The sequence below is a fragment of the Gastrolobium bilobum genome, unplaced genomic scaffold (assembly GCF_033153095.1).
Source record: "Gastrolobium bilobum isolate Gb01-03AN ecotype WA unplaced genomic scaffold, APGP_CSIRO_Gbil_v1 utg27305, whole genome shotgun sequence".
Classification (NCBI taxonomy): domain Eukaryota; kingdom Viridiplantae; phylum Streptophyta; class Magnoliopsida; order Fabales; family Fabaceae; genus Gastrolobium; species Gastrolobium bilobum.
The window spans coordinates 35,779-62,500 of record NW_026897244.1 but is presented as its reverse complement, the minus strand read 5'-3'; the positions used below and the strand labels follow the sequence as shown (position 1 = coordinate 62,500).

The following is a 26,722-nucleotide window of genomic DNA, read 5'->3' as shown; positions in this document are numbered from 1 at the left end:
ATTATGTCACTGCTTGCTTCACCTTTGCTCACATCATACTCATGTCATTCTATCGTCAGCTCAGCTATAGGGATTATCTTCAACAATCTTATGCCAGATCGATGCCAAAATAGTCTTCTTCATTTTGATAACAGTCTTCTGCTAAGGAAGTGAAGGATGGAGAATGAGAATTGATCTTTTTATTCGAATTTTCAGCTTCTTCTTCTTGAAAGAGTTGGAGAATACTCTGCAAATTCTTCGCAAAGCTTTCCGTGTTGGTTGATGCAGTTAAACCTGTAGTGATTTGAGCCTTCTGATAGAAAGGTGCAGGTTTCTGGATCAGCTGGCTTGATCTGCTTTAGATGTTGTTTGAACCAAAGCTTGACATTTCTTGGGCAAGATCGGGAAACAGCAAATTCAGTCCACCACTTGACAAAGGCTTGCCTTCTAAGTAGTGGAAGTTTGGTGCCGATTTTCTCTTTGTAATTGTATTGCATGAAAATATCCACGCCAGAGAAAATTTGGAGAAAAAGTGCAAATCTATTAGGAATGGATCTACTAACGGGTCAAATTTTTTAGAAAAAATTATTAATCCTTCAAACATCATTGGTGGAAGAATGTCCAAGATTTGTCCAAAATAATCCCACCATTTGATAAACCACTATGGGAATTTATCTTGAACATTTTGTTTAAAATAGATTAACTAGGAGTCTTTATTTTCTTTTATTTTGTATAAATAAAATATTAGTCTAGGCTTGTTCATAATCCCAATAATTATATCCAATTTGATCGTAGGGTTGAGAAAATTTTATGATTTTGTTTGGATTTCCATATTCTGATAGAGTGATTACCTTTTGAATCTGGAAAGTTGAATGAGTAATGAACTTAGGGGGCGTTTGGTAGGAGGGCAAAAAAAAATTGCCCAGGAAAAGGAAGTAAGGAAAAACAGATGGCTGTGTTTGGTAGAAGCATTACCAAAATGGAGTGTGGGAAAAATTTTTGTACGACTTTAGCTTTTACACATGGAGTAGCTGAAAAAAATTTCCATCGATGAGATGGAATACATTTTTTCCCTGGCGCTGGAAAACTCATCATGCTTTTCTAAGACAAAAATGCCCTCAAAATACGTATGCTCATCGTCGACTCCCTCTTTCAGGTACCATGTGTTTCTTCTGCTTAATGTCTCTGTCTCTTATGATCTGATTTCTGGTTATGGATGTTCGTGCATTTTGCCTGAAAATGACTGTAGCTACCGGTGTTGCACATCCAGATGGAGATCCTAACAAGAAATATGCAAAAAAACACCTTTTTATGACCTTTGCAGCTCAATCCCACATTCAAATCCTCTAAGCCCCAATACTGATCCAAAGGGTATGGCCCTTATAATGGTCAATGTCATTCTGACAAATGTTACTGACACATTGAGTTACTTTCTACCACAAGCAGCTCTTGCTATAAGCCAAGGTCGATTTGGGTTCACAAGTTACTGCATATCTGATGCTGAGAAGGAAGTGGTAATTTGGTAAATTTAATTAACTTTCCCATCAATATTTTACAATCATCCAAACATAACATCAGTAAAATTCACTCAATTTTTCCAGAAAATTTTTGACCTACCAAACACCTTTTTTTAACTTACCCGGCAAATAATTCTTTCCATCATATTCGAAGCAAAATTTTTTTCCTGACAAAAAAAAAATTCTCCCGTACCAAACGCCCCCTTAGGGTCTTTAGGAATTTTATAATGTTTGATTGAAATGGAGTTTAAATTAAGTAGAATAAACTAATGAAAATTTTGAGATTTGGTTGAAGAAAGAAGTTTGAAATGGAATTGACAACCTTTGATGTCTTTTGGAAAAATCTTCATGGGCACTTTTGTTGGTTTATTGTCCCAATAAGCAGGTTCCATTTGAATCACTTCTAGGAATTTATTTTTTGGGATATACGGTGTTTGGGGTTTTAACCTTCGGGTAGAGATAGGTTTAGGTTGAATCTCTACGACTTTGGCAGAAAGACTGGAGATTTGTTTATTTAAAAGATTTGGAATTAGAACATAGAATGATGTATCTTCCTGTTCATCTTCTGAGACTATATTAGGCCAAGATTTTTTAGGTAGATAGGTCAAGCCTTGATCTTGGAAGGCTTGGAGGGTTTGGATTGGCATGGCGTAATCTGCCTTGGTTTGTTTAGAAGAGGAGGTGTCCTCAACTCTTTGGGTGGATGTCTCAGTTTGGGATTGAGGTTGGGTAGATGGCCTAAATTGACGTTTGGCTAGTTCAGCTAGGACTAGTTTACCTTTTCGTTTGGAAGAGGTTAACTCTGCCGATTTCAGCATATTTATATATTGTTTATCTTCCATGCAGAAATTAACGAGTAAGATAATCACAGAGAGAGTTTGAGGTGTCTTTGAGATATTCAATATCAAATTCAATCTTACATTGGAGTCAAAACATCCCACTCTCTCTTTGTGTGTGTGTGTGTGTGTGTGTGTATATAGATAGGATCATTTGACACCAGTGTCAAATTTGAAATTTGACACCTCATCTGAGAACCATTAGATCAAAAAGATCAATGGTGTCAAATGCTTACAAATCAGAGCCATTGATCTTTTTTGATCTAATGGCTTTCAGATGATGTGTCAAATTTCAAATTTGACACTGGTGTCAAAGGATCCTACCTATATATATACATATATATATATATATAGGGAAAAACATTTCTCAAGTTGCTTGGGACAATGTTATCTTCGGCCACCCCAAAACTACGTCGTTTTGTTTATTTATTTCCTTATATTAATTGATTCACCTTTGAATGGTTGTGATTCCCTTTTTCTCTCTCTTCCTTTATTACCATTGATCCATCTTTGTACGGTTATGATTTAGTAGCCGAAGATAATATTGTCTCAAACAACTTGAGAAATGATAAGCCCATATATATATATATATATATATATATATATATATATATATATGTCAGGATCATTTTACACTTGTGTAAGTTACACTCTCAATCTTGATCGTTGATCTTATTTATATCTAATGGTTCTGATTATTAGATATTTGAGTCGTTAGAAGTAAGCAAATCAATTATTAAGATTTTGTGTAAGGTTTCTTATTCTTACACTGGTGTAAGAATATCCTACCCCTATATATATATGGAGGTTACATTTACTCTCTCTTTTCGCATACAACCTTTTACAACCAAATCTTAACCGTTGATTTCCGTCAATTTAACATTTATAATTTATTGAGAATTAATAAATATGATCCACTAAATTATAACTATCAAATTGACAGAAATCAACTGTTAAGATTTGGTTGTAAGAGGTTGTAAATATAACCTCTTATATATATATATATATATATATATATATATATATATATATATAGGTAAAATCATTTCTCCGGCCACTTGATGTCCAGCAATGACAGGTGTATGATTATGATTTTTCATATTTAATGCTTTCACCTTTTGTATAGCTATGATTACCCATATTTGATGTTGTCACCTATATATATGGTAAATAATTGACTGCTGGACCTCAAGTGGCTGGAAAAATGTAAACCTATATATATATATATATATATATATATATATATATATATATATATATATATATTGATCCCAAAAATGAAATGATGGGTACCGCTAGTCCATGAACAACCAACAATTGTACTGTAAAAGTGGGATAGGTCCTATCTGTTATAACCCTAACAATTAAATATGCTTAAGTAGGATTTATGGTATAATTAAGTGGCTAATTAGGGATTAAGGAGAGAAGAATGTGCTTTTGGAAATTAAAGTGAAAAGCTGCATCAGGTGGCCCACGTTGGCCTGCTCGCTAAAGCGAGCTAGCCCAACGAGCAAAACTGAAGTTCGCTATCAATCTCGCTGAAGCGAGATAGCACTGCGAGCCAAAATGGAGCTCGTTGTGTTACTCGCTTGAGCGAGAAGCTCAACAAGCAATTGCGAAATCAGTTTTACAAATTTTAGGTCTTGGTCTCTCTCCCTTTCCCTCATTATTTCCCTCACCAAACCAAAGAAAGGCCATTTATGGAGGAAAGAAGAGCTTGTGAGACAAATTGAGTGAGAGACCATGAAACCACTCGGCGTGAACATGAAGACTACTTAGAATCTCTCCTTCATCAACGTCCCAACCTCCATTTTCATTTTTGGGGGCTCTTAGAAAAAGATTTTGCTTGGAGAAAACTTAAGGATTTGGTATTTTGTTAGGTGTTAAAGCTATGGGTGCTTGGAAAACACTTCATACCTCACTCTAAGGTTGATTATGGTAAGATTTCTCAACTCCTTTCATGATTTTATGGATTTTGCACAAACTTAGGGTTCACATGAATAATGCCATGAAATTTACATGAAATGAGTAATTAGTGGATATTTTGATTAGGGGTCCTTTGACAAAAGATGCTTAGAATGTTGTCTTGTAAAAGGAAAACCCTGGAAATGGTTGGTTTACATATTTTGAGAAAATGCAAAATTTGAGAGGTTGAAACCTTGAGGTTTTGACATGAGAGATGCGAGAGATGTGAATTCCTTGTGTGTATTCTCTCGGATGTATTTGATGTTATTTTGATGCTTGTATATCATGGAAGAGAGCTCAAGTGGCTGGAGAAGTCTCCTATGCTCTTGAGTTTACTGAGATTGTATCTCACCCCTTACGAGGCTCATTTTCGGGTAAATGCAGGTGGCCCGAGTAATGGAGCCCAAGGCATAAGGCCCGAATAGTGATTATTATCATGCATATGTTGATATTGCACCTTGACATTGTGGCATGCAAGCATTATTTTGGAGTTTTGGCATTGCATTTTGATTATGTATGCAATTGTGTCAAGATGGCTATTTTTGAGGAAATGATGGTGCAAAGACTATGTAATCATGATTTAGAAACATGTATATTTTGGAATTCATGTAATCATGTATTTTGTGAACTATGAGGACTTGTATCACTTGGAGAAACTTGATGAACTGTTTAATTTTGATATGAATTCATGTATTATGAAATTATAGATAAATGTATAATTCATGTATTATGAAATTATAGATAAATGTATAATTCATGTGGATGCTTGTGTAATTTGAGTAGCCTTATGTTTGATACCATGTTGAAGTGTAAACATGTTGATGGAATTGCCTATGACCTAAGTTGGCAGATGGATGAAAGTCAAATGGTATTATGGAGTGGAAATTGTTCATTTGATGATCTTAAGAACCCTATATTATGATGTGGGATGTATATGAGAATTGGACATATGAATATGTTGTATGATTTATTAGGTGTAAAGGATTAAGAAAAAAAAATATCATGAGTCCCAAAACTGGAGCATGAAAAACAGAGAATCAACTTCCCCAAAACAGGTCACGCTAGCTGGCAAGCTCGCTTTAGCGAGCAGCCCTGCTAACGAATTTGCTCTCGGGTTGAGTTTTAAATTGCTCGTTGCCCTCCTCACTAAAGCAAGTTGCTTAGCAAGGAGTGCTCGCTGACCTCTTCGCTTGCGAGCTGGTCAGGGGAGAGAAGAGCTCACTGACTCTGCTCACTAAAACGAGCAGATGAGTAGCGTTAGGTTTCTATTTTTGAATTTAATTGATTTATAGACTTATGGGCACCGCTTAAGGGTGGATGTTAAGCATTTACAAAGTAATTCCGCATTAATTAATTGGTGTAATCGCCTATGTGGATTATGTAGGTAAGGAACCATAGTATGTAATGAAATTATGAAAAAGATTATTTAAAAGAAAAAAGTTTTTATCCATTAATTCTAATGAGATTGTGTGATTGTAACCACACTTAATACCATAAATAGTGTCAACAAATCGGTTCTAGAACGGGGTGTTACACTATCTATGGTCATCAAAGCCTCATAAAAAGATCTACTAAAATTATCGAGTTATTATCTACCTACCCTCATGTGTAGGTTTCTGGTACAGGTACCCTTTTATTGAAGGTCATTAGAGCTTTTTCTGGGAGTGTGGCATGGTTACTTCAGCGCAGTAAAGGCACCAAAATGGAGGGTAGTTTTATCATAGAATAGGGATCTCGATTTAATATTTGTACCTGTTATTTTTTTCTATTAATTTCATATTTTGATTATTCCTTTTTTCTATTAACTTCAACGCACTAAAGCCCAGTTGGCGCCGGTACGACGCCACTTCGCGCGGAGTTACTGTCCAATTGTGAAAAGTCGGACCTACTTCTACGTGGACCGGCACCAATTGGCGCCACCTCTTATATTTTGGGCGCCACTTAGCATGGTTTGGCGCCACTAGCATGGTTTAGCGCTAAGTGGCATGGTTTGGCGCTGGTTGGCTTCACTTAGCGCTGGTTGGCATGGTGGCGCTAGTTTGCGCCATTCTGGCGCCAACTAGCGCCAATTTCCTGGACTTTGTACTATGCAACATAGCGCAACATGGAACTTTCTTGTGTGTGGAGTCGCGTTAACATGCTTTCTATAATTTGTAATTTTCACTCCTCTTTTTCCTGTAAAAACACAACTAAAAGGTGAATTTTATTGACATAGAAAGAATCAATATAAATAGCAAATATTTATTTAAATTGTTGTCTTATGACTCAATTCTTATCAATTTTAACACAGACAAACCACACTTGCCAGAGGCTCATCAAAGGTCATTAGAGCTTTTTCTGGGAGTATGGCATGGTTACTTCAGCGCACTAAAGGCACTAAAATGGAGGGTAGGTTTATCATAGAACATGGACCTCGATTTAATATTTGTACCTGTTATTTTTTTCTATTAATTTCATATTTTGATTATTCCTTTTTTTATAAAGATAGTCTTTAATCTATAATTAATTGAATTCATGTATACTTATACTTAGTAAAATTGAATAATTATACTAAGTATAATAAAAAAAAGTAAAATTAAGTGAATATATGTACACATGAGGTTAATGTTTCTTATATTATAGGAGATAATTTTACTCCTACACGCATATAAAAAATGTTTGTGGTCCATATTTGTTTTTCTATTTTTTCTCTTCATATGGCCTCACATGGGCCCTACACACTTTTATGTGTATGTAGGAGATAAAATTATCTCCTACAACATGATTACATGAGAAATATTAATCCCACAATTGGAAACTTGAAGCTGATAATTGAAAGAAACAATTGTTTAATTACAATATTGATTTTGGAATATGTATATTTTATGGTAACTGTATTGAGTATTGTCCAACAAATTGTTTATCAATAATTGAAGAATATGAACTTTCAACTTATGATCGCACAAATTGAATTATAATCAAATTGCTTTGGGCTGTTTACCAACACAATTGATTGATGATTATACAGTTCAAACAATTCAAATCAAATAAGATTCTTTAGAATTAAGAATAATATAATTAAGAATAAATTATTATAGAATATCATATAAATCAAATAATATAAATTTGAGCAATAAAAAAATTAAAAAAATAGGATTTGATATTATTATAGTTCGATATTATTATAGAAATATATTCTATAATAATTATTATAGAAATATATTCTATATATACATATGTATGTATATTTATATAGGCATCTACTTTAGCTTTAGTATAGTTTCCTATTATATTTTATATAAAAAATGAAATATCATTGGTGCTCTAACTGTACCTACATTAATTAACATCCGTTAATATTTGAGTATTTGATTCAATTCAATGCGAAGAGAAATTGAGTATATAAATTTTTTTTCTCGGTTGTATCAATAAGGTAATGAAACCTCGATTTATTTATTTCTTATTTTATATATAATGGATTTGCCCGGATCGTTACATGATTTTCTTTTAGTTTCTTTGGGATCAGGTCTTGTATTAGGAAGTCTAGGAGTAGTATTAGTTACCAACCCCATTTTTGCTACTTTTTCATTGGGATTGGTTCTTGTTTGTATATCTTTATTATATGTCTTATCGAACTCCCATTTTATAGTTGTAGCACAGCTACTTATTTATGTGGGAGTTATAAACGTTTTAATCATATTTGTTGTGATGTTTATGAATGGTTCAGAGTATTACCAAGATTTTCATCTTTGGACTGTTGGGGATGGAATTACTTTTATGATTTGTACAAGCATTTTTATTTCACTAATATTAATATTCCAAATACATCATGGTACGAGATTATTTGGAGTACAAGATCAAATCAAATTATAGAGAAAGTTTTGATAAATACTAGTCAAAAAATTGGAATTCATTTATCAACAGATTTTTTTCTTCCATTTGAGCTCATTTCAATAATTCGTTTGTTGGCTTTGATAGGTGCTATTGTTGTAGCTCGCCAGTAAGAAATCTTTAGAACTAACAATATAAATAAAAAATTTAATTTGATATGAATTTATCATATTTATTTTCGTTGAATTCTTTGTGAGCTTGAAAGTTTAGAAAATCATCTTTTTGATTGATTGCTGGTATATTCTTTTGTTCTAGACTTGTTATATTCTTTAGTTAATTGAATCCGTTAAATTGTTATATATATATATATATATATATATATATATATATATATATATATATATATATATATTCTGTTGTTCGGATGAGAAATTATTTTCCCGTTAAGACATCGTAAATGACTTTTTTTTTCTTTTTTATTGTGCAGGTCTCGCACATTTATGTTTCAACTGCAAAGTTAGTTACTTCTATTGTTGCTTAAGAAGTAATTAACACACACATATATATATATTTATATGGAAAATCATTTTCTCATGTGATTGAAGATTACCTTATCTTGTTGTGAGTATAAAAAAAGAAGTGTTATGGACCCGTATAATGGGCCCATTAAGTAGCAAGCCCAACAAGGGGCAATCCAAGATATGGATTGATGCTAATAAAGGATAGATATCCATCAAGGATACTAATCCTAGTATGACAGCATAACTATCAGGCCTGGACCCTCACCGTAGGAACCAAAGGCCCATCCACACTACCCTCAGGTAACCTCTATAAATACAAAGGTAAACCCTAAAGGTATGTACGCTCTCTCTCTTACTGTTATGCTGTCACTGTGCGAACACACACGCCCCATTGGCTAACGCCGTTATATTATTCTGTGCATAGTGATCTGCTTGACTCAAGGGTATCTCCTTCATAGATACCTTGGAGAGGGCACTAGATCCAATATCAACATACTAGCCTATTGGGCTAGACATCTCTGTCTTAAGGACAGAACATTGGCGCCGTCTGTGGGGAACTTTCGTGTGCGAAGTTCCCATCAATCTGACAAAGGATGGAAATCCAGACAAGGAGCAGTAGCCAGCAACAACCCCAAAACCAGAACCAACCGCTGGATCCAGTCCTGGAGGAGGTAAATCAACCTCAGAACCAGATTGGAAACAACGTGGATTATGATCATGTCCGGGTTGAGGACAACATCTCAGACACCGCGTTTACTCCAGCGCGTCGAGATAGGGGGCCGCGGCGAACATGGCTCCAATTGGAAATATTCCTTCCCAGCATCCAGGGGATCTTGCTGCGCATATCGCTCAATCGGCCGACCCGGATACTCGGTTGGCTAATTATGCATTCGCTGCGATCATGGAACAAATCGCAGAACTGGAAAATCGTAGTAACCTGCAAAGGCAGCAGGATTTTCAGGAATTACGGTATGAAAATAACAGGAGAATGCGAGACCTGGAGCAGCGCTTAACACAGTTGACGGGACCAGGAGCAACAGAAGTTAGAGGCCAACCTGCTAATGGCCGAGAAAGAACTCGGAACCTAGTTTTACATAATCGGGTTCCCCGTGTAGAAAGTCATGAAAGGCCCAACCCCGGGAATGCTGCAAACCAGGATCAGGGAAACCAGGTCGTAGATGGCCAAAATGCCCAAAATCAAGTGGAGCAAGCTAACGGTCACGGTGACCAGGTTCTGATTCACCCTGACCAGAACGTTCAAAATATTTGGGGGCGAGTAGAACCCGACGCGTATAGAAGGAAGTATAGCAGGGGGCAGTATAATAACAGCCCTTTTACTAGCGAAATATTAAATGCTGTCTTCCCGGAGGATTTTGACTCGGCACGTCTGCCAAAGTACGATGGGAGCCAGGATCCGCAGGTCCATGTAGATGCTTTCGACACAGATATGTACATCCGAGGAATTGATGAACCTCTCATATCCCGGATATTTGCCATAACACTGACTGGAGCAGCGCAGGCATGGTTTTCAACCCTTCCTGCTAATTCCATCGGGTCGTTTGAAGAATTCGGACAGAAGTTCCTCTTGAACTTTGCAACTAGCAAAAAGCATCCGAAGTCCGAATTCGCTCTCGGAAAGATATGACAGCAACCCGGAGAAACCCTCCAGAAATATCTTAATTGGTTCAAGGATGTTGCATTGCAGGTCCCAGAGCTGCAAGAGAATGTCCATGTTCACCTCATTGTGGTGGGTTTGGATGGTGCATCCAGACTAGCCAAGTCGGTCTATAAAGACCCAGTAAGGATGTTGGAGGAATTCAGAACTCGTTCGAGAAATATCTCGAACTAGAGCAAATGGAGATTGCAAATGCGCAATCTGATGAGGGCAAAAGGTTAAGCCCAAGAAGAAGGAGCCCACCTCAAAAGGGGATAGAACGAGTTGACAGTAAGAAGAAAGATCAACGCCCCCGAATCCCGGACATGAGGGATCGAGTTGGGAGATTTGACAAGTATACACCTTTGAATGCGTCGCGCTCGCAAATCTGGAGGGAAGTGGCACTCACGGAGATGAAGAAGGTGGAGAGACCCCGGCCTATATTCGACAGAGGAGGTTTGGATAAGTCCAAATATTGTGCTTTCCATGATGGGCCTGGGCATACAACTGACCGATGCTGGGATCTCCGAGATGCTGTGGAAAAGTTTGTACGAGATGGACGATTACGTCAATACGTGATCAAAACCCAAGGATCCAAAAGCAACAAAAGGAAGTCGGGGAATAGGAGGCGAAGTAAAAGCCCGATTCCTGAAAAGAAAAACAAGGATGAGTGAGATCGCAAAGATGATCCCAACCTCGACGAGTTCCCGGAAGAGGAATTTGACTGCAATGTAATCAGTGGAGCCCTTGGGGGAGGCAGAGACACTATAAGTGCTAGAAGAAAATACCTGAAAGAGGTACTCTCTATTCGAGATCGTCCCAAGTTCAAAGAAGTCCCAACCAAGCCAGACCCTCCTCTTTTGTACTTTACCAAAGAGGACATGCGCGGCGTGTTGCCAGGTCATGTTGACAGATTGGTCATTGCTGGGACCCTAGTGAATTGCCAGGTTCGGAAGATTTTCGTGGATGCAGGGAGTTGCGCCGATATTATACTCTGGGACGCTTTCAAAAAGATGAACCTGGATGAAGAGGACCTCAAACCTTGCAAAACGACGCTGGTAGCCTTTAATGGAGAACATACACCTCCTAAAGGCTACATTAATCTGAGATTAACCTTGGGAATAAAGGAAGCGTTCAGATCAGAACGGGTTAGGTTCATAGTGCCCGATTTCCCTTCAGAATATGATATAATCCTGGGAAGACCGACTATACATCAGTGAGACATGCTAGTTTCTACAAAATACCAGAAGATAAAATGGTGAGCAATAAGAATGAAATAATCACTGTTTGTGGAGATCAGAAGGAATCCAGGGGCTGCTACTTTGATACTATAAAAGAAAATGAAGGGGGACGTTCGAGCCCACCCCGAATTCACCCGGGGGATAAAACCGGTAGGAATGTAACTCCTCAGCAATCTAAGAAGCCGATCAACATGGTTGAACTCGACATGAGAGAAGAAATAATGCCGAGACCCGAACCTGATGGAGAGCTTGAAGATCTCACACTGGGGAAAGAGCCTGGTCAATTTACCCGAATTGGTAAGACTATTGATCCTCTAATTAAACAAGTATTGGCTGACTTCCTCAAAAGCAACACATATGTGTTTTCTTGGAACTCGTCTGAGATCCCAGACATTGACCCCGCTTTCTGCTGCCACAAGCTGGCAGTTTATCCGGGATCCACTCCCGTTTCCCAGAAGAAAAGAAAGCTGGGGCCAGAAAGGAAACAAGTTCTTCAAGAACACGACAAGGAGCTTTTGGATGCCGGGTTCATTCGGGAGATACAGTACACGACATGGCTCGCCAATGTGGTGATGGTGAAAAAACCAAATGGGAAATGGAGAATCTGTACTGATTACACAGATTTAAACAAAGTTTGCCCAAAGGATGCTTATCCTATGCCTAACATAGATCAGCTGGTTGATAACTCGGCTGGATTTCGTTTGTTGTCTTTCATGGATACCTATTCGGGATACAACCAAATCCCAATGTACCCGACGGATCAAGAAAAAACGGCCTTTATTGCTGAAAAGGCCAACTATTGCTACAATGTGATGTCATTTGGACTTAAAAACTCAGGGGCAACCTACCAGAGGATGATGAATAAGGTCTTCGAAGATCAGCTGGGCAAAAATATAGAAGTATACATAGATGATATGATTGTGAAGTCATTTGATATGACGAATCATGTCCAGGATCTTGAGCAAACGTTTCAGAAGCTCAGGAAGTATCGCATCCGCCTCAACCCGGTAAAGTGCGCGTTTGGGGTAGCAGCTGGAAAATTTCTGGGTTTCATGCTAACCCACAGGGGAATTGAGGCGAACCCGGACAAATGCAAGGCAGTGCTTGACATGAAATCACCCCAGAGCAAAAAGGAGGTCCAACAGCTGACCGGACGATTAGCTGCACTAACCCAGTTTCTTCCAAAATCAGCTGAAAATGCCCTCCCATTCTTTAAACTTTTAAAGAAAGAAGCAACTGACGGATGGAACTCGGCATGTGAAGCCGCGTTTGAAAAGATTAAGAAATGTTTATCAACTCCACCGATCCTCTCAAAGCCAAACCCAGGAGATGTTCTGATTCTGTATTTGGCAATAGGGAAAGAAGCATTAAGCGTTGTACTGATCAAGGAAACTAACGAAGGCCAGGAGCCAATTTACTTTGTCAGCAGAGCCATACAACGTGCAGAGGTGAGGTATCAAAAGCTAGAGAAGGTGGCTTTTGCTTTGCTGGTCTCGGCTAGAAGGTTGCGACCATATTTCCAAGGCCATCAAATAATCGTAAGGACTAACAGCCTATTCGGCAGGTGTTGCACAAGCCGGACCTGGCAGGAAGAATGACTAACTGGGCAATAGAGCTCAGCGAATATGACATAACATATGAAAGTCGGAAAGCAATCAAAGCACAAGCCTTAGCTGACCTCAGCAATAAAGGCACTTTGAATGGTCAGCAGTGATTTTGGTCAGTTTGGCCGTGGTGTCATCATAGTTCTTTTTAAGCGCGGAGAGGTCCTCCTTCACCTTCAGCAGCTCCTCATATGTCTTGGCCTTCTCCTCCCGAGTTGCGGCAGCCTCACTCAACGTCCGCAGGTATTTCTGCTTCAGGATAAGCAACGGCCTGGCCAACCCAGCCATCTTCAAATAACACAACTCCAAATCTTCAACCTCCCTTACTTGGGCTGGGGTAAGAAGAGATGAGTTGTAGAAGACTTCGGGGGCGCATACCGCATCCCGGAGAGTATTGTTCGTTTTGCCCTGCCATACCATGTGCTTGGTCAATTTAGGCGCTGGAGGAGGAGGATGGGCTTTCATAGTTTGACTAGGGCCAGTGGAAGCTCGGATGTCAGAGTTCTTGGCTTTTTCTTTTGAAGTGGCTGCAGTGGGAGCATGGGCAGCTGAAACCTTGGCTTTACCCGGACCACCTTGAGAGGAGTCAGGGGCTTTCCTCTTCTTGCCGGACCCAACCTTGGCCTGGTTTAATGCGGCCAACCAGCTTGGATGATCATTTTGTTGGTTATCCATCAGAGGTACTAGAAATACAAACACAACAAGTTAGTGTTAAAGCAATACGGCTAATATGCAAATGCCAGGTTGCTAGAAATAGTTCATACTTAATTCAGTGTCGAGTTCATCTTTGGACTTGAATAGAAGGGATGCGACACTAGCATGCTTATGTGACAGCAGAAACTTGCCAATGGCAATGGCACTGTCGATATCAGATGAACCCAAATCGGTAACTTGAAAACGGTAGCTAGATGGAGGAAGCTGATAGTGGTCAGAAGACCAATGCAAAGGGAGTTTTCCCTCGCCACTCTCGGCATGAGAAGTGTCAACAAACCAGACACTCTTGTCGGGATGGGCGGAAACTTTAAAGAATTTGTCCTTGAAATTTTTAAAGGACTCAGTATAAACTTGAAAATTTTTACAGTGGGGTAAACCTCGAAGGGTAACCCACCCTTTTCGGCTGGCGGGTTCACGACCGGTCCGAGGAGTTAATACTTGAAAAAAGAAGAAGAATACACAGACAGAAGCTGGAATAGAAAAGTATGAGCAGAAACGCTCAAAGGCTTTGGCAAAACCCCACCCCATTAAGATGAAGTTGTGTGGGAGCTATTTGAAGGTGGTTCAAAAGATCAATTTGAAAATCCGTCAAAGGGAAACGGACGCCGAGTTGAGTCACAACATCTCGAAAAAAGAAAAAGAAATGCGGCTCTCCTGGCCTCCCACTGGAGCAGACGGGTTCGTCTTTTCTAGGGGATTATATCACAATTCACTAAATCCCCCACTGGAAGGGCGACAAAGTCATCCAAAGTCATCTCCGAAACGGTACTCAAAACCTCGTGTGTCATCCAGGGAAATTGGGTTACTAAAGAAGACGAGGGAGATGGGGAACACGACTCAGTAGAACTCGACTCTCCTACTACGTCTGAGGGAGGAGATGCCATAATACCTAGAAACAAGGAAAGGTAGGAATTAGGAAAGAATCAGAATACCTGAATCACAAACGCTATCAGAAAAATCACTAGATGATGATGATGATGATGATGACAAATCAGAAATTGTAATGAGATCATCTGCTCTTCCTGATGGGCGAAGGGATTTATCTCCATGCTGGCAAGTCGCCAACGTGGAATCGACTAAAGAATGACAACCTTGGTCAGCAAGCTTGCCACTCAAATAAATGCAGGAATAACATGGGCCACTGCCCGAGATAGAAGAACGCGACAAACCTCTACTTGACATCCCGGACACACATCGAGACTTGCCACCACAGCAAGCTCGTAGCATAGCTTCCCACTATTCTCCTTCGGTCTTAAGGATTTCCCAAAGCCAGAAACGAACACCATGGGAAAGACTTTTCAAAAATCAGACAAAGAGCTAAAGAAAGAGAATTTTTTCCCGTTCGGTCAAGAAAAAGGCTAAGTATCAAGTGCAAAAGGAAGGTAAACAAGACGACATGGCGCTAATCACCAGAACAACAAATTCTGAAGGAAAAAAAGTGCTAAGTGTCAACAGGAAGTTCGCAGATATGCAAGCTATCTACAGATTCTAGAAAAAAGGCCAGAAAGCAAAGAAGAAAATATGCAACTTCACAGTTATAATATTGAAAAACAAATGCCAAAATGCAGAATCTTCGAATAGAAGCAATAAAAAGGAGATAATGTGGACATACCTCTTGAAGTAATGAAACTGAAGTGTCAAAATGCAGACGAAGAAAGGCTGGTGTGCAACAATCAGAAAGCACGCAGACACAAACAATGGAATAATGCTGATGCCCAATGCTCAGAAGTAAAACGAAACCATGTAAGAGGAAAAGATGACTTATATAGGCAAGACCAAGACCACTGAGTGGCGCATAGCAGAGGTCAAGGCTATTTAGGTCCTTTTGCCCTCAAATCATAACTGTCAGATCGTGGGTGGAAACCGCAATCATTATGCGCGGAAACCACAACACGGAGAAGGCTAAGGGGCAGGGGCAAAATTGCCAATTCACTCCATAAAGCAATGATCAGACAGCTGAAACGATGCTGCAATAAATGCGCACGAAACGCAACGACGACATAAGAACGGCTGCAACACGCTAAAGCACGCGGGCTGGAACACGTGGCATAACACAATGAGTATAATTCAAAAACCTACATATGAGACAAGGTGTATAAGAACATACAGCTGTTCACCGAGTTCGAAGCTGACGCTGGGGTAATAGTCAACTAACGGTTATTCCAGCACAGCTTCTACCCGGTTACACAACGAAATCTTAGACGGGTTCTTCAACAACCCGTCCAAGGAAGCAACAGGCATACATGCATGCCCCAGTAACCCGGGTAAAATGCCGATGTTGGGAGCAGTTCAAGCAGTCGAATCGCAACTCTTCAAACGAGTCCTCTGCCCGACTACTTCGTGAATCGCCGACGGGATCATGCACAACCCGTCGACCAAATAAATATGCAGATACAGTTCGAGATGAGGAATACCGCTTGGGGGCAACCCGCAAGTGGGATTAAAACAACTCAAGCGTATTCCTAACTCGGAGTAGCAATATGGTTGATGCTCAACCAGCAAGGCAATACGAGGGAAATGACGCTGCACATAACGAAGGCCAAGAACTCGAAAGCAACACGTATGCCGACATTAGGAGGCAACCCGACAGCTCGAGATTGTACCCGACCCAAACAGTGGGGTACGCAAAATATCTCACCGGGTTGATGCTCAACCCGTCGACATAAGGGGGCAAGGGACATCCCGCGAGGAAAAAATTCCCTCATAAGCAGAACATGCAAATTTACAACAAACGTAAAGCCATTAAGGGGCACAAACCTGGAAGGCACACATAAGTTCACCCCGACTACCCGGACACCCCGGTAGCCGAGCTGAGGGGCAACTGTTATGGACCCGTATAATGGACCCATTAAGTAGCAAGCCCAACAAGGGGCAATTCAAGATATGAATTGATGCTAATAAATGATAGATATCCATCAAGGATACTAATCCTAGTAAGACAACATAGTTATCAGGCCTGGACCCTCACCGTAAGAACCAAAGGCCCATCCACACTACCCTCAGGTAACCTCTATAAATACAAAGGTAAACCCTAAAGGTACGTACGCTCTCTCTCTTACTGTTATGCTGTCACTGTGCGCACACACACCCCATTGGCTAACGCTGTTATAGTATTCTGTGCATAGTGATCTGCTTGACTCAAGGGTATCTCCTTTATAGATACCTTAGAGAGGGCACTAGATCCAATATCAACATACTAGCCTATTGGGCTAGACATCTCTGTCTTAAGGACAGACCAAGAAGTAATTAACACACATACACACATATATATATATATATATATTTATATGGAAAATCATTTTCTCATGTAATTGGAGATTACCTTATCCTGTTGTGAGTATCAAAATCCGTGCTATCCTCTTTTAATTTTTTTTTTAACAAGTAGCAGACTCTATCACTTATTGTATCTATGGTATAAGAGATGTTACTTTATGTGAAATGAGAAAAGAGAAATCCTATATATATATATATATTATTTTGCTCCAAAACGAATATATTGACTAAATTTTCAAAATAAATATGTATAATTAGAATGCTCCTGTCCTGAGTTGTGAATTCTCAGGGGAAAAAAGAAGAATAAAAATAAAAATATTTGTAAGCGTCATCATCAATCATCATGGGACCCGGATGTTCAGATGCTAATATTAGTTCAACCAACTAATTAAGCTTCTCTACAATCTAATGTTTTATTTTTATTTTTATTTTTTATTTTTTTCAACCAAATATTATAACTTTTGTTATTGCTTTGTCGTATCCGAATGTAAGGCATCCACCCAACCCAACAGTGGAAGAACAAAAACGAATAAAAGATTAAGCTCAGATTCTCACAGAGAGAGAGAGAGAGAGAGAGAGGGAGAGGGAGAGTGGGGTAAGGTTTAACAGAAAAATCCGTTGGTCCGAGGAGCGTGTACATATAAATCAGTCCTTCGAAACTAGAACAAAGAAAGTTGTAAAATAAAACATGGTGATGTTTTTGGGTTTGGGTTCAAGTAATTATAATAACCGAATGTGGTGGGCTTCATCATCCCTATCCTATGTTTTCAAAAGTTATCCGATCATGAGTGAAAGAGATATCCTATTCCTTTTATTTTATAACAATAAATTTTATCATTTTCATCCTCTTATTCTATTTTTCCTTTTCAGATTTATTGTTTTGTCAAAAGGTTAATCTAATTACAATCGTACATACGGTTTATCGCAGGCGCAATAAGTCAATAACAACAACGTGGGAGGGTTTTTAATGTTGCTATTGAAATCGTAACATTTTATTTGTTTGGTTACTTTGACTGACCCAATTGGTTGTGGTGTGGAGGGTTAGAACTTAGAATGTGTTTTGGACTGTGCCAAGACACAAAAAGGTCTCCGTGATATATATATATTTTTTCATTTAACACGCTTTTTATCTTTATTATCAATATTTTTTTCGAATTTTAAATGGGTTTTTGGTTTGGTGGATGATAGAGCGATTTCAGAGGTTTATTTGTTCTAATGTTGGTCATACTTTAGGGTTCCTCAATTTTCTTTCTTCCTTGTTTTTGGGCATTGTTTCCATTGAGGGGGCGTGAATTTTCCTTTTGATTTCTCGCCAAGTTGTGGATTTTACCTGGTTTAGACCATTCGGGTCGCTGATTCTCGCCTCACTTTGATCTGGGTCGCTGCCTTTTCACGTTTCTGTTGTTATTCCCGATTCCTGGGTTGGCAGAGGGACAAAGGCGAAAACTTTCATTCTTATCTTCTTTCTGGCTGGATTTGTAATCTTGGAGAGTTGTTTGGGTGTCCTCTGGATTTTGATTTTGATAGTAGAAGTGTCGTTAGCGGCATTGGGTTGGGGGTGGGAAGATAGGCTAGTGAGGAGAGCAGGAGCTATTACAGTAGTGTGCTCTCAGTTGTTAGAATTGGTGTTACTGTCATTTTTTTCTGGAACATATCTGGAAAAGTTTGGTTCTGTCATGCATACATGATGTTCCATTCTCAGGGTACATCAAGACATTGTAGTCTCCTTGCTGTCCTGAGTGGAAAATCATGTGACAAAAAGCAAAAGCAGAAGCAAGGTGACGATGCTTCTGAGGACCAATCCCCATACCCCTTTCCAGAGCTTTCTTCCTCTGGGCGTCTTGAGGTGACCATTAAGTTTCCATTGGTGTAAATTTTTATCTTGTTTTTTTTTGTTTTTTTGTTTTTGTTGGCTTTTAAGAAAAATTCTATCTGAAGTGTTATTTTAACCTTGTATGTGAGTTCAGGTGAAAGTATTGACCAAACCTACGGCTGATGAACTCGGTCGCGTTCTTGAACAACTGCAGCCGGATTTTGTTTATCTGCAAGGGGAGCAGATAGAAGATAAGGGAGAAATTGGGTCTCTTGTATTGGAAGATTTTGACCTGTCTATCCCAGAAGCCTTATGTGGATTATTTTCTTCCAAATTACCTAATACTGTGAGTTTTATGTAGTTAATTTTCTTTCTGAGGGTTGGACGTGGATAATATAATATTTGATGACTGACTTCATGATGTTTTTGCAGGTTTATTTGGAAACTCCTGGGGGAGAAAAATTGGCAGAGGCACTCCATTTTAAGGTCACATTGATAGCAAGTAATCTATATTTTCTAAATAAAAGTTAGATACGAAAACTAAGATGTGCTGGCTTAAAGTAATTAATGTGGTGGTTAAACTAGGGTGTTTAATGGGGACTACAAGATGTGACAATACAAGATATGGTTTTTATGTTCCTTTACTAATGGAAAGTAATTAAATTAAGGTCATTTGTTTGGCAGGGAGTTCCATATACTATCTATTGGAAAAATGAGATTTCAAAGTACGCAGCTTCACATTTTCATCAAGCCTTTTTCTCAGTGGCACAGAGGTATAGTCATCTACCATCTCAGCTGTCATGCTTTTAGTATATCACTGTTCCTGATTGTGCTTCTGTTCTTTCTTGGGTAGCAATGTGTTGAGTGACTGTTACCGCACTTACTGATTAACTTCTGCTTCCACCTATGAAGCAATGGCATGATAAGTTTTGACAACAAAATGTTTCACTATTGCTGTATTTTGGTCTGTGTATTGCATTTTGCAAGTTTCAGCAATTAGGTGTAGTTTGTTAGGTTTCTTTTATTTACTTAAGGAATGGTTAGAAGTTTCTTGTTTAACTAAATTATATGCCTTTATCTCAGGTGATATTTTGTTTTTGATGATTGATATTATGCATTACAGTACATCCAGCCATACATGGGATGCTTTCCAGCTTGCTCTTGCATCTTTTAGACTATACTGTGTACAAAACAATGTCTTACCTTCTAACAGCCAGAAGGGTGGTGATAAGCTTGGGCCACAAATTCTTGGGGACCCTCCCAACATTGATGTTAGTCCATGTGAAGCAGACATGAAGGAAGAGGAAAGTTCACCTGGGTCTATTTCTGCTGTAAAGATATATGATGATGATGTGAACATGAGATTTCTTGTTTGTGGAGTTCCCTGCACATTGGTAGGCCTAGATAACTTGATTATTTTTCAAGAAGTTTGTTATTGCTAATAGTTCTTCCCATATAACCTACCTGTTATAAACTGATTCAATTTCTTCTCCTCTCTCTCCTCCAAAAAGGATGCTTGTTTATTGGGGTCATTAGAGGATGGACTCAGTGCGCTCCTATGCACAGAAGTAAGTTTGTTGCATATGTTTGTTTGCAGTTCTTGGTTTATCTGCTGTTGCTTTTGGGTGCTAGATAATCCCTTTTTTTGTGTAGAAAATTGCTATTTGCCAAATAACTTGTAATATGTGACCCTTTAAACGATTCACTGTAAATATTATAGGCTAGTTTGTGGTGAAATTTGCACGCTTTCCCTTAATCAGAAGCGTTTTATTGAATTTGGCTTTAAAGATAGTTTTATCTGAAATATAAAGTGATACTGTCCTTTTTTTGAAGAAAATAGTTTCTTATTGTATTTTTCACCATGTTGAGACATTGTAAGCTACTTAATGCTCGAGGCATTTGCATGGATTAGTTCAGAACAAGTTCCACGACCATTCTTATCTTGTATGGGGTCTGGTTACACCATTAACTAACCCAAACTAACTGTCATCCAAAACCAAGATTACCAAGTCTAAGTGCTGCTGAAAGATGCAATGGTATTTTCTTAAATCACTGGCATAATGAAAAGATGGTCTCTTCACTCATAATTTAGTGACTGTTTATTTAAGTGTTTCATTGAAATTTTCTTTTAATTACTCATGTATATTTTCCTGTTTTTACTCTGGCTTTTCTGCAGATACGTGGATGTAAACTTAACAACCGGACAAGGTATTTGATGGTTTTGAGAGTTGATACATGTGTATGATTTAGTATTCAGTGAATGATGTCATTTTTGGTTGACTATGGTTTTATTGGTGACTGTCAAACACATCCACACATACACTTATTTTTAGGAGTTTTAATCTTTTAGTTTTCGACTGTTATGAGTTTTTTTTTTGTCTTTTGCTTTGCATCTTATTCTGTTTGTTAATTTCTTTTACTGTTGTATATTTTATAGTGCTCCACCACCACCTCTCCAGGCCGGAACATTCTCACGTGGTGTGGTGACCATGCGTTGTGATATATCCACATGTAGTTCTGCTCATATATCACTTTTGGTGTCTGGTAGTGCAGATACTTGTTTTAATGATCAGGCACGGGTGAATTGTGTTGTCAGTGTTTGACTTTTCACATATGTGCTCTTTAAACTTTTTACTTACCAATCACTCATTTTCTCTCCCTCTTTCTTTTTGGGTATATCCTCAGCTTTTGGAGAATCATATTAAAAAGGAGCTCATTGAGAACAGTCAACTTGTCCAGGCATTTCCTAATCATGAACAAAGCAAATTACCTTCCACCGAACCACGAAGATCTGCCTCAGTAGCATGTGGATCTAGTGTGTTTGAAGTTTGTATGCGAGTTCCTACATGGGCTTCACAGGTTAAGTGTTGTTTCTTAAGGTTTCTTCTGTTAGTTATAGCTTTCTAAAACATAATTTTGTGGCCCTTAAAAAATTGTTTTTGATCAAACAATGGTTTAGATGGAAGTTCTTGCTTCTGTTTGTTAACATAATGACTTAGTTACTTGAATGGACCTGGTGTTTAAATGAGAAAAAGATGAATGCATTTGTAAGATGCTATACTGGCATTTAGTGAATAAAGTATGTAGTACACTGCAAAAATGAATAATTCCATTTCATTGATTGGTGAGAATATTAAGTAATGCTAGCAGAGGGATGACAGGACTTCTTTACTGCTTTACTGCATGTATATGTTGATAATTGCACTTTGTTTATATCACCTCAGCATGATTGGTGATCCTTTATTTCCAGCATAAAGTTGCATGAAATGTTGTCTTAAACTTTACATCTGAAACTGTCATACTGTGGTTGAGCAAATGCTTCAATACAGACATAATTTCTGTCTGGAAACTATTGAAGAGCAGAAATTGTTTGAATGAGATCTTTTACTTATTTCCGGTATGTACATAAAATTGAAAATAGCGTATAAGAAAAAAAAATTCTTAATAATAATCAAGTCCTAGAGGGCATGCAACCTATGTGCCAAGCTTAGTGAAGATTGCACTTAGTCCAGTTTCTTGGCTTATTCAGACTTTAAAGAGTGTAATTGGGACTGTTTATGGGCAGCTAAAGATATTTGTGACATCTGCTTGCTGTTATATTTATAGTTGACTGTTGTCAGAATTCTAGTCTGATTGTTAGGCCTATAATATAAGTTTGTCATTTTCCTGATTGTTCTGTTTTGTGTGGGTACATATGAAAATAACCTCCACATTGAATTCACTTGATCTTTTAGGAAATTGTAAGTTTTAATGACATGAGCCTTTTTTTTTTAAATCATATTTTTTAAAAAATAATAATAATATAAGACCTTTTCTTTTGAATTATGGCTTTTTGGTATTTGTTCACAGGTTCTGAGGCAGCTTGCACCAAATGTATCATACCGCAGCCTAGTTATGTTGGGAGTTGCCAGTGTACAAGGATTACCAGTTGCATCTTTTAATAAAGATGATGCTGAACGTCTCCTTTTCTTTTGTAGTAGGCAGGAGAAAGAAAACTCTACTAACGATCCTGTTTTCTCTGGGTATCCTAGCTGGCTGATGCCTCCAGCACCTAGTCGAAAAAGATCCGAGCCATGCTCCAGAACTAAGTCTATTAATGCTAATGGTGTGGAAGTTGAAAATATTGGCAATAATAGACAGAAATTTAATATTGCTACTATGAGGCCAATCCCTCATGCTCATCGTCACAAGATTCTTCCTTTTTCTGGATTGTCTCAAGGTGAAAGATATGATGGAGAACATGGAAAATCAAATCAGCTACTTCCTCCTATTAAGCATAATGTTTTAGGCCCTAATTCAGTTACACATAAGAAATCTGTGTCAAACTCATTTCAAGCTCACCAGATTATTTCTTTGAATCCACTACCTATGAAAAAGCATGGTTGTGACAGAGCTCCAATACGAGTTTGCTCAGAGGTGGTTTCCACTTATTCTTTCGTTGACCTTTTGCTACCATTGATGTCATACCATGTTTGACCCTAACCACTGTCAGATATTTTTGATTCAGTTTATGTCAAATCTAAATCCAAGTTTCTCTTTTATTGTTTCTCAGGAGGAATTCCTGAGGGATGTAATGCAGTTTCTGATCCTTCGAGGGCATACTCGTCTAATTCCGCAAGGTGGGCTTGCCGAGTTCCCTGATGCCATTCTAAATGCAAAACGCCTTGACCTTTTCAACTTGTATAGAGAGGTATTGCATTTGAATTTGTAAAGCTAACTGTGTACTGCATAGTAGTGTAGAAACTGTAACTTAGAAAATTAAGCATTTCAGGTGGTTTCAAGAGGAGGCTTTCATGTTGGGAATGGTATCAATTGGAAAGGACAAGTTTTCTCCAAGATGAGCAATCACACTCTGACAAATAGAATGACCGTATGAATACTTATTTTATTTTTGTTTGTCCCTTAATGAGACATTTACATGCAGTATATGCATATGTATAGGCTGACATCATTTTAATAAAATTGGCCTAGAATTTTACTTTAGAAAGTACACTTCATTCCCCTCTTGCTAGATAATTATACATTTTAAATTCTGTAGGAATGAACTATTTCTTATCAGGCATCTTGCACTTTTTCTTGAGATGAATGTGGGTTCTTGTCAAATCAATGTTTCTAGTATAGTATCTTTTTGTTCATATGATGAAGCATCCAGTTCTTTATTTTAGTTGACAGCTACAGTATGGTATGCACTGCTTTCTTTTAATAAAAAAACTTGTTTGGGAAACTACTGTATGGTGTGCTCTGTTTTTTCATTTTATTTCTCAAGCATTAGGAGTTTGTGTTTTTATTGTCACATTTCCCTCTTTCATTCTGCTTTTTGCAATTAAGTCTCCCAAAACTTGCTGGGGAGTTATCTGGGAGCTGCTTTATTTTTTCTATGGTGCTAATTTTACTAATTTCCATTGGCAAGATAACAAAAGCTGATTTCCTGGTTGTGATTTATCTTAAGAATCTGGTGATTCCTGAATTGCAATTATTGTAGTGCAGTAATATGAGTACCATCGTTAGTATCAAAACTCTTTGCAAATGCTGACAGACTTTGTGTGTCTAAGAAACAAATACTCATTGTTCTATAATTACCTAAAACGCAAGTTGCATGATCCATTGTCAGCTTTGGCAGGGCAATTGAACCTCAATAGTGCCTTGTGATTCCTGTCTTTTTCTTCAGAAATAGTATTAGGTTTTTTTGAATTGCATGTTATACAAAGTGGAAAAATAATAATACACTGTAGACAATTTTCTGTTTATTTTTTTGAGCTTTATGGTTAAATTGAAGGAAACAACATTCTCCTTTGGGAAAAGTTTGTCCTTTTAAATGATACAACTTGTGTCATTTCATTCTCACAAGGAGATGAGACCCACACTTTTTTTTTTGTCCACTCTCTCTCTTCTATTATCTATCTCTTTCTATCACTTAAAATGACACTACTTTACATCCTTTTAAATGATACACACTTTTCTCCTCTCCTTTTAGTTGTATTTTGCAAATGCCAACTTTCTTAGTTTTGGAACTTCAGAATATATATATATATATATATATATATATATATATATATATATATATATATAATCTTCGAGGTATTAATAATTTCTTTTTTTATCAGGGTGTTGGCAATACACTCAAAAGACATTACGAAACTTATCTTTTAGAATATGAATTAGCTCACGATGACGTAGATGGAGAGTGCTGCTTATTGTGTCACAGGTCTCTCTCTCTCTCTCTCTATATATATATATTTATATATGGCCATATTCTGTCTTATTGACTACTATTTACATTTCATGTGGGGGCAACAGTAGTGCAGCAGGTGACTGGGTGAACTGTGGTATATGTGGTGAGTGGGCTCACTTTGGCTGTGATAGGAGGCAGGGACTTGGAGCATTTAAGGTATTACTAAATTTTGACTTCAGTGGAATGCCTGCTTAAACTAATGTGTAAATAATTGCATGGTTAGTAAAAGTCCTTCAATGAAAGATATTGATGTAGGTTAGTCTTTTCGTGATGTGATAGTTTTTATTGCTCTTTGGAGTGGTTGATAAAATTGCAAGTGAGCAAGTTGCCTTGTTTAAGCATGAAGCTAGTCAATCCTGACCTGCTTCTTACGGGCAATGCCGTCTTCTTAATAATTTTTGGTGGGATTTTTTCAATCTAGCTGTGGTACATTGACAATATCTGGTCAAGTTGCAACAAAATGGTTGGAGTTTGGATCTTGCTTGTGACTTTTATGTTTGATGCATTACTATCAGCAACTGCGCTTGTGTTTCTTTTAGATGAAACTGATAAAAACCACTCCTCATTTAACCCCGACTATCGAGGGTAGTGTTGTGCAATCCTTGTACGCAGTCTTATTCTTGTATATATACAAAGAGACTGCTTTCCTAGATTAAAAGCAATGAATAAATTGAAATCCATTTCCTAGTGATATTCTGCACATAACTACGAATTGTTAACTAAAATAGGGAAATTAATTCCCTAGTCCCTCTCTCTCTGGCGGTGCATTGGACCGAGAGCACTACGTATTTGCTACTAAAATAGACGCACAGAGAACATAAGATGAAAAATTTTTCTTTGTTGTTTTTGACGTCTGTATGATGAATGGCAGGACTATGCAAAAACTGATGGGCTGGAGTACGTTTGTCCTCACTGCAGCATATCAAATTTCAGTAAAAAATCCCATAAAACTGCAAATGGTTATTAACAGGTCAAGCGATGCTGTCTCTTTCCCAGAGAAAATAAATGTACATGGCAAGTGTTGACAAATTTACTTACACATCCTTCTTCTGTGCTTGGACTCTAATGTCTCTCATTTGGTAAGGGTAGGTTCTAAGGAGTGTGATTATTTCACTTATGTTAATGCTTTGGAGTTTTGACATATCATAGTCACAAAAAGGGTCGTCAAAGTTTTCTAGCTTCACTAATATATATACTCAGAAAGAAATCCAGGAAAAAGATTCGTAGAATGAATGATTTCCCTCAAACTTAATTAGTTTACTTCTCAAGAGGCAGAGATTGTAATATATTCCATATTGCTAGTAATGTAAGTCATTAGTTTTCAGCTTCTATATTTCTAACGCCATACTTGTATAGTTTTGACTTTGACCGAGTACTTTGCATGCTGTGTTCATTGCACGCATTTATATGTTTGTAACTGTGCGGGTGAGTTCCACTATTGTCAGATGAATGTGGCGTTCTTGTGTAGATTTATAAACAAAGGAAGAGTCAAGAGTCAATATGTAAATATCAGTAGTCACAAACCCCAACGTTTTTGGAGCTCTGCAACCACTATAAGCTGTT

At 38.0% G+C, this 26,722-nt stretch overlaps 1 protein-coding gene across 1 annotated transcript; it reads left to right on the top strand.

Annotated features, from left to right (window-relative positions):
- The first annotated feature begins 17,696 nt into the window (after positions 1 to 17,696).
- LOC133305153 (AT-rich interactive domain-containing protein 4) lies at positions 17,697 to 26,478 on the top strand. The gene is made up of 15 exons (XM_061505283.1): positions 17,697 to 18,960; positions 19,082 to 19,273; positions 19,360 to 19,413; positions 19,612 to 19,700; positions 20,051 to 20,321; positions 20,439 to 20,495; positions 21,104 to 21,135; positions 21,365 to 21,500; positions 21,613 to 21,786; positions 22,777 to 23,343; positions 23,480 to 23,617; positions 23,699 to 23,797; positions 25,032 to 25,132; positions 25,225 to 25,315; positions 26,031 to 26,478. The coding sequence occupies exons 1-15, from the start codon at positions 18,799 to 18,801 to the stop codon at positions 26,124 to 26,126; spliced, it is 2,259 nt and encodes a 752-aa protein (XP_061361267.1). The 5' UTR covers positions 17,697 to 18,798; the 3' UTR covers positions 26,127 to 26,478.
- The last annotated feature ends 244 nt before the right edge of the window (positions 26,479 to 26,722 follow it).

Excerpts from the sequence above, each read along its gene's own strand:
- LOC133305153 (XM_061505283.1), top strand. The coding sequence starts at position 18,799 with ATGATGTTCCATTCTCAGGGTACATCAAGACATTGTAGTCTCCTTGCT. Across the intron at positions 21,136-21,364 it reads AAACTTAACAACCGGACAAG|TGCTCCACCACCACCTCTCC; the intron begins GTATTTGATGGT and ends TATATTTTATAG. Across the intron at positions 21,501-21,612 it reads ATACTTGTTTTAATGATCAG|CTTTTGGAGAATCATATTAA; the intron begins GCACGGGTGAAT and ends GTATATCCTCAG.